At 38.2% G+C, this 8,913-nt stretch overlaps 1 protein-coding gene across 1 annotated transcript in view; it reads right to left on the bottom strand.

The window, feature by feature from the left end:
• Positions 1 to 352: 352 nt before the first annotated feature.
• The window catches only part of LOC308233673 (uncharacterized protein), a gene marked incomplete at its 5' end in the record, with an annotated part of 28,139 nt that continues 19,578 nt past the window's right edge, over positions 353 to 8,913 (bottom strand). Inside the window, 6 exons of the mRNA XM_080640646.1 lie at positions 353 to 3,658; positions 3,920 to 3,946; positions 4,223 to 4,323; positions 5,528 to 5,550; positions 7,755 to 7,985; positions 8,615 to 8,710. Of these exons, the coding sequence (XP_080496772.1) occupies positions 3,093 to 3,658; positions 3,920 to 3,946; positions 4,223 to 4,323; positions 5,528 to 5,550; positions 7,755 to 7,985; positions 8,615 to 8,710 (1,044 nt within the window). The 3' untranslated portion in view covers positions 353 to 3,092. The remainder of the gene's footprint in view (positions 3,659 to 3,919; positions 3,947 to 4,222; positions 4,324 to 5,527; positions 5,551 to 7,754; positions 7,986 to 8,614; positions 8,711 to 8,913) is intronic.

Genomic DNA, 8,913 nt, shown 5'->3' with positions numbered 1-8,913 from the left:
GTAGCCCAGTGTTTCTATTTCTCTTGGCTAGTAAGCAGGTTGGGAGCAGTGGGAAATGAAAATGCCAGACACGTGCTGCAGGAACACTCCTTCCTGCTGTCACACTGGAGGGGAGAAGAGGCTCTACTCACTCCTGAGGACAACTGCAGCCCTCAGTTCCCTGGAAAGAGCGAGGCTGGCCGGGAAAGGGAAACATTGACCTACTGCTGAGGAGCCCATACAGAACCCCTGATCTGTCTCTATCACTGGAAGTCATAATGTGAACCAACCCCTAAAACATGGAGATATGCCTGGGCAAACAGAGGAAAGGCTTTCTTATGAAAAATAATTACTATGGAAATAGAAAAGGATTTCAAATCAACTTTTATTTAGTATATTCACTTAGATTAAAAAAGTTATTCCCATACTTAAAATAAAGGAGTAGGTAGCTACAAAAAAGATAACACTTTCTTTTAAAATAAAGAAATAACTACTAACTACATAATACAGTATGGTTACCTATAGGCATGATATTATCCTGCAGGTCTCTAGAACATATTCCTCTTGCATAACTGAAATTTTAAATCTATTGAACCACAGCGCATTAAACATTTAAGATGTTAGATCTTATATTAAGTGTTTTTACCCTAATACATAAAGGCGATGAGATTGATAGCAGACTATGAAATCGCAAATTCAAAGAGAATATTTAGATAAAATAAATTATTACCTAGAACTGTATATTAGAAAGCTAACTATAAGATCAAATATATTTGAAAAATTTAAAAAACAGAATATTTATTATGCAAAAAGATGAGATTAAAAAGGATGTGGTTCCTTAATGAAGTTATTCTATTTCAAAGCACAACAAAGGTACTAATATTTAAAGTAGATTAGTATTCTTTCCTAACATTCACTATTTGAAATCACAGAAAATTAATCAACACCAATCTGGACCACTTATGTGATAGGAAGTGAGAAAGTTAGTGCAAACTTTCGATTCCCACAATATTCTTATCCTGTTATTCTTAGTATTTTTATTTCTGATGAGAAACTGAATCTGATTTAATTTAATCTATTATGGGCCAGTAAGTAGCAACATCAGTATGATTATAAAATTCTGATTTCAAAGTCAAAGCTCTTAACTGTCCAGTGGTCACTCTCTACAGCATGTCACCTATAAGCGCACTCTGGTCATTAAATATTCAACTTGGTTTTCACCATTTCTATGAGCAGCTCCTGTTTGATTAATGTCTATGAGGATTGTGCACATCAATCACTATCTCCTGGCACTTAACATTTTCCCATCACGCTCCTGGTTCCTTCTGTAATCAGCATCTCATGGGTTTTCCCTGCTACCCACAACCTAGGAAATTTGGTTGCTATGTTTTCTGGGGAAGTGAATTACAGAAAGGGCACCTGAGCTGGAGAAAATAAATCCAGTTCTAAACTTGTCTCCTCCACTCATTAGCCATGGAACATTGGGACATACCTCATAAGTTTATAAATTCTTTCAACTCCATAAAGAATTTCTTTATGATATTTTTGAAAATTAACTTGGATAAAAATATGCACACTCTTCTCTATATAATTATGCATATAATTATATACACACACACAGATATGTGTGTGTGTGTGTGTGTGTGTGTGTAAGTATAAGTGCATGTACTCTCTTTTTCATTCCACTGGGATGCTATTCCCCCTTTATGTCTTGATTTGAATTCTATGCAGTAAACTGCCATAATTTATAATGTATATTGCTCTAAGGAAACCTTGTTCCTTTACTATCCTCAGTGAGTCTATTCCTCATCATAATTTGAAACTGATTATAAAATAAAAATAAAAACGAATTGGATGGTATATAGGGTGCTATACTCAGATGTTTCAGCACAAGGAAAAGCCCAAAACACCAAAAGACTGTCCCTAGACATGGCTCCTTTGATGGATAGATTTGGAAACTCAAAGTTTTGTAGTTTTTTAAATCCATTTCCAATAAAGGGTCATAAAATAGTACCAGCCTTGCCATGGCCAATGTTCTCAGTGGTTAGAGCTCCAGCCTGAGTACCAATGGGTGGCTGGTTTGATTTCCAGTCAAGGGCGGTACTTGGGTACTTGGGTTGCAGGTTTGATCCTTCTGGGCACACGTGGGAGGCAACCAATTGATGTGTCTCGCTCACATGCATGTTTCTATCTCTCTCTTTTTCTCCCTACTTCCCTTCCACTCTCTAAAAATCAATTAAAAAAATATCCTCAGGTGAGGATTAACAACAACAACAAAAAAAGTTACAGCCTGGGTGTAAAAGTTCTGTAACACAAGACTGGGACTGGAGTGATGTTGACAAGTAGAGTCTGGGCACTTGACAAATGAGCTTCAGTAGAATCATTTTCTGTTCCTCTGAAGGGAACACTTCCATTGCACAGGACACTAACACAGCTTATACATTTCTGTGATCATGAGAGAAATATTTATTATATCGTGTAGGACCCTTAAATAGGTACTTTACATTGAGTGACAGTTTCATACAAAAATCTTAAGAGTTGGGTACAGTTGAAAAATCACAAATTTGTGTTTTATAAAAAGAAACAAAAATGTATTAATTGTTACACACCATGTAAGAGAAGAAATTTAAAATAAAACACTCTGAACATAAAATGTTTACTCTGGGTACATTTGTTTTTTTCAACTGTCTGATGACACTGCTGTATGCTGGGCAATAAACAGACATGCACTCAAATACTCCTTAGTTGTTGGTGGGTAGGGTCATTATGGATTATCCTAAGGTCATGCAGACAGGTTTTTCCATACCTCTCAAAATCAGTGATAAAGGAAAATATGGAGAAATATCAGGGCAGAGATGGTACACTAAATTTCTCTGTCTTTAAGAGGGATAAGATGTCTGTAGCTGAGAATACAGAAAAAGGTAACTGGGTAAATAAGATTATCTTCTAACTTAATCCAAAAAGAGTTGCAAATCCCAAGAACAAGTAAAAGTTCTAAAGAAGAGAGACAACAAGGAAGAGAAGGCTTGAATGTAGAGATCAGTTCAGGTTCAAGAGACGAGCACCAGGACAAGGGTTGCTACACAGAATTGGGTGAGGGAAGGAGAGAATGTTCAGGAGCTTGGTGGGCACAGAGTCATGGGAGCTGGGCAGTTCCAAGGATTGAAATAGGGATAAACAGTCTGAGAAAAGTGACATTTAGAGAACTTGTAGATGAGTGACCCATGGTTTGTGACATTAAAAAATGAGACAGTGCTTGCTTCATAGTCTAGGAAAACCCCAACTCGACGGGGAGCAACAGCCATGGAAAGAGTCAAGACCTTGGGATCAGAGGTGGGAGAGTCCTCAAAGGCATTGTACTCAGATTCATTCTGTAACCCTACAACCCAGTAGCCATTTTCAGGTCTGAATCTGGAGTAAGCCTTTTGATAATTTGTGCCTCGTCTAACACCAAACTTTTTATTACAGGAACGTTTTCTATAGTATACTCCCAAGATCCAGGCAGTCTTCTTGGACACATCTATTTCCCAGTAGTGTTTTCCTGATGAGAAATATTGGGAGCCCAAGACACCATAATTATAATATTTTATAGGCCAAATTGGCACAGATGCCAACTGTCTGTGATCCTCTGAAAGGGTGAGATTCAAATTTAAGTTGAATGGATTAAATGTCATGTCCACTGCAGAGAAAAAGAAAAAGATAAGATTAGTTACAGATACAGGGGTTGGTTTATCTGGTGAGTTGGAGAGGGAACTTAGAAAGTGACTAGGAATGTATTGATGATTGGACAAGTGGGGTAAAGCTCTGGAGTAATGTATTATACATACACATTGGGAAGTGAGGGAAACACATAGGGCTAAGATCATCAGATCTCATTGAAACCACAAACTTCTGAAAAGGGATCAGAACACAGTGATTTGAAGACCCAGTAACTTCTTACCCCAGTAGCACTGGACATGTGTTAGCTCTGAAATGATAAAATATTTAATAATGTTGATTAGAAGCAAATTATTCTTGTCTCTAGAGTAGGGGAAGGGGAGAAGACTACTGTAAGGCTAAGAGAATGAACCGGAATCTAACCATTCTCCCTTAACCACATCTCTATCAGCAATATTCATTCTTGTCTGAACACCCTCCTTTCTATCCTCACGTGGAGACTATACCAGCCCCCCACCCACACTGCAGTTTAGTCCCTGACACCATAAACATCCTACATCCACAATCCTGCCCTGGCTCTCCTCACCTTTAAACATGTGCAGCATACCACTCAGATCTGGAGCACGGAATCCATGCTTCAGTTTTTTGGAAATGGTTTTTGGCTTCTTCAATGTCCACACCTCGCTCCTAAGGATGACCAAAAAAAAATGTTGAACCTACATCTCATACCTTTTTGTCATTCTAATACCACTTTCTTCCTCTCCTTTCATGCCATTAATGCACTTGAACCTGCTTCTCTGAGAAGCCTGAGGAGGGGAGAAGAAAGTCCCCTGCTACTGGAGCCAGAAAAATGTGCTCATGTCTACTATCCCAGTTACCCTCTGTGTGACCTTGGGAAGGTCTTCACCTCAAAGTAAGAGTTTCTTCTTCTAAAAAATATAATAATTAGCCTTTCCCTTGATACCTCATGGAAAGAATAGGAATTAGATGAAATAATGTATAAGAAAAGCCTTTGCTACCTCTAAAAAAGGTATGTAATATTTGTCATTTTCCACATCACAGTGAGTCTCCCATAAAGGGGCCCCAGATGTGGGCTCCAGGCAGATAGATCAGTGGTGAGGCTGCAGATCCTGGCTGGGATACAGGTCTCCTTTTGGAGAGCCTTTGAGCCTGTGCCCCAGTCCAAAGCCTGAACTCCAGTGGTATGGCCCACAAATAACATTTGAGATGTCAGGTATTCTGGGAAAAGTTAAAAACACTTGGCAAAGGAAAAGCTGTCTACTGAACAAAAATGGTTAGAATTGCATGTGTTTGTAAAAAACTTGAAGCTGCCAGATAAATCGGCGACTTCAGACACAAAGGCTATACTTTCCTATTTAAGCTTTTAAAGTGTGTGAATAAGAGACATTAATGATTGGCACAAGGGGCTTTGGCACAAGGTTTGTTTTTGGAATTCGAAAGAGAACCTTGTAGAATGGCCTGGTTTCCTCTATTCCTGTTAAGCAAAGTAAATATAAAGGTGTTGCCCCATAATCTATTTTAGAGCTCGATGGGGCCCTGCATATGATAGAGACAAGCATGTATGAAACACAGGAACCAGAGTAAAGACAGAGAGTGAATTGAATGCAGTAATAAGAGTCTGATAGTAAAGTCCCTTATCCCTATTATCTTTACTGGCTCTAATTGTGAATTTCAACCATTGAATTCACTACCATAGAATCTGGTTCATTCTCAATAAATATGGGATGCTTAAATCCTCAGCAATTTAGAATAATACTACATCTAACTTTTCTTGCTTTGGGAGAGTTTTCATTCTGGTTGATGACCAAATAACTCTTATGACTACAAACCTTTCTTCATAAATGCACCACTCCTGGTCACCCATACGCACCATTTCATGATTCCACTCATGTCCTAGGGAGAAGAAAGAAAACATGAATCAAGGAGTGTAAATATTAGAGCAAGATTAATGAAAAAAAAAAGGATAGAAAAATGATCTATAATAAAAGGGTAATGTGCTAATTAGACTGCATAGACTGGAGGTCCTTCCGGACAAAGCCACAGCAGCTGCGAGGGCCGGAGGCCAGCCAGCAGTGGCAGCAGCAGCAGGGTGATGGGGGCGGCGCCTTCCCTGATCAGTGGGGAGGCCAGACTGCGGCTTAGGCCCGCTCCCCTGGGACACAAATTTTCGTGTACCAGGCCTCTAGTAGAAAAATAAAAAGTTATTTGAAAATATCAACAAAATTGACAAACCTTTAGCTAGACATTCTAAGAATAAAAAGATAGAGGAGGAAAATTACTAAAATAAGTAATTAAAAAGGAGACATTACTATTGACTTTATAGAAATTAAATATTATAAAGGTTAGGGACTATTGTATGCCAATAAATTAGATAACCTAGATTAAATGGACAAGTTCTTAGAAACATAGAAGCTACCAATACTGATTCAGGGAAAAATAGAAAATCTGAATAGACCTAAAACATGTAGAGATTGGATTGGAAAATCTGATAGATCAGAAACATGTAGAGATTGGATTGAAAAATCTGAACAGACATGAAACACGTAGAGATTGGAGTGGATTTCCAGCAAAGAAAAATCTAATCCCAGATGGCCTTACTAGGTAATTCTACTAAAAGTTTAAAGAAGAAATATTACAAATAATTCATAAATTGTTCTCAAAAAATAGAAGAGGAGGGGATACTTCCCAACTCACTCTATGAGGCCAATATTATTCTGATGCTAAAACCAGACAAAGACATCACATGAAAGGTAAACTATAAGCCAATATCCTTTATGACTATAGAAACAAACTGTTAAACTATTTGTAGAAGATTGAATCCAGAAAAAATAGAAAATATTATATATCATGGTCAAGTTTGTTTGTTTTTATTCCAGAGATGCAAAATTGGTTGACATAAAAGCAATCAATATAAGACATAATATTAATAGAACAAAAGATAAAAAAACACATAGCTATTTCAAAAGACAGAAAAAAAAATCATTTGTCAAAATCCAACGCCTTTCAAGATAAAAACAAAACAGTAATAACAATAAACTAGGAATAGAAGGGGACTTCCTCAGCCTGATAAAGGTATCTAAGAAAAACCCACAGCGAACAAACATCACACTGAATGATGAAAATGAAAAACTGAGTACTTTCCCCCTGAGATCAGGAACAAGATGGGATGTCTGCTGTCACTACTTGTGTTAACAATCGAGACTATTAGACAAGGAAAAGAAGTAAAAAGCATCTATATTGGAAAGGAAGTAAAATTCTCTTTAGTAGCAGAATGCATGATGTTATGTACAGAAAACCTCTTCCAGTTTTTTTAATTTTAACTCACACACAGGTGCTGTTGATTCCAAACTTTACATATCTAATCATTGTCCATTGTGTCTCGTCATGTATCCAGAATAATACATTCCACAGCAAAGAAGAAACATAACAGCAACTCAGAATATCTAAAACAGAATCTCTATTCACCAATTGTTTTCTTTCTTATGCCTTCTTGTCAAAATGGTTAAAATACACATTCAGTCCCTTTCCCAAACACTAAAACATCTTACCAATTCGTCATTTCCATATCCTTAACTTATTTTGGTTGTCTGCATTTCCACATCATTACCACTATGGATTGATTTGTTTTTGAACAATATGTATCAATATATAGGGTGTCCCCAAAATGTATACACACTTTGAATAATTATTAATTATTCAATGGGTTAAATCTGAAAAGAAAGAAACATCAATTGAGCTATCAGAAAAAAAGTGTGTAAACATTTTTTGGGGACTCCTTGTATTTGGCTTTACTCTTAATGCCACTGGCCAGGTTTACAACCAAAGGAATGTTTTGTTCTCTATATTAGCAGAGAGTTAAAAAAAAAAAAATTGCGTCCAGAGAGATATTACTTCTCTCTGGATCTGACAGCGCAAATCCTGGCCTTTTTGTGTTTCATGATTCTCTTTTCTTCCCTCTCTGTTGACTTCATTCTCAGGCGCTCTACAAGGTCAAAGGAACCTTTTAGTGTCAACACCAGGATTAGAGCCTAAGGGCACTGAAGAGAAGGCAATTTAGACTGTGTTTTAAGAATCTCAGATTGGGTCACCCTTTTTACCTGCAGCAGCTCCATGGCTGACCATTCACTGCGACGCTCCAGATCTGAGATGAGCTCTTTCAGCAACTGGCTCTGCTGAACCAGTTCATTCTCAGCCTCAGCTAAGTCATACAGGGTCTTCATCTCCTCTTCCTCCAGTTTCTGCAGTTCTCTTTGCTCTTCACTGTCCAGGATGCTTCTAAGCTGTTTAAATTCTGTTTGTATCCTTTGTTTCTCAGTCTGTATCTGATTCTGCAAGATGAAACAAGAGAGAGAAGTAATGAGTCTCTCAGCCTGAGAACCTACTGTGAAAGGGATTAGGAGCCAGGAAAAAAAATTTTTTTCAGGGAGTTCTAACCAGGAAAGGAGTAGAAACAGGGAAACAATTTGGGGGAAAGCTGTTTTTCCTTTTCAGTATAAACCAAAAAGGCCTCAGACTCTCTTATTTAGTCTAACGCTGGAACAAGTATAAAACTGGGGTGAGGTTTAGGTTGTAGACAGCTGTCCTGGACATTCATGCCTTCCCACACGCTCACATTTAAACCTTGAATCTTGTCTTCCTTCCACTGGAGGTGTCAGAGCCTCACTGGAAAACAGGGATGGAAGACAGAATTCTTCAGCTTTCCTCACCATTAAGACTATATTTGCTCTCAATTCCAAATATCTGTGTGTACAATTTGTAATTTAATATATTTACTTGTAACATCTACTCTCCTGCCCCCACCCCCAACAGAGACAGGACAAGGAAGAGAACTAATCAAATGGCTTCTGGACTAATTCAATGTCAGGGAATGAAGAGAAAAGGGCTTCCTGATGATTGGCATGGAAGTTTCTGCCAAGATTCCTGTGTCAGAAATTACCCAGGAAGAGTCTCCTCCTACCTTCCAGGAAGTTCTCTCTTCTCTGATGTCAGTACCCAACTTCTCAGCTTCCTGATGCTCCTTCCTCAGCCTGTCCAGAGCTGTCTGGAGCTTTTCCTGTGAGAGAGAGGGGAATCATACCAGAGTCAAGCCATGGTCTTTCTTAGCACCTGGAAAGAGAATAAATGAGAAATAAATAAGGCTGATCTCAGAAGAGACTGGTTTACACAGGGGTGGGCAAACTTTTTGACTCGAGGGCCACAATTGGTTCTTAAACTGGACCGGAGGGCCGGAACAAAAGCATGGATGGAGTGTTTGTG

Source organism: Plecotus auritus (assembly GCF_963455305.1).
Source record: "Plecotus auritus genome assembly, chromosome: 9".
Classification (NCBI taxonomy): Eukaryota; Metazoa; Chordata; class Mammalia; order Chiroptera; family Vespertilionidae; genus Plecotus; species Plecotus auritus.
This window is presented reverse-complemented; position numbering and strand designations above follow the sequence as displayed.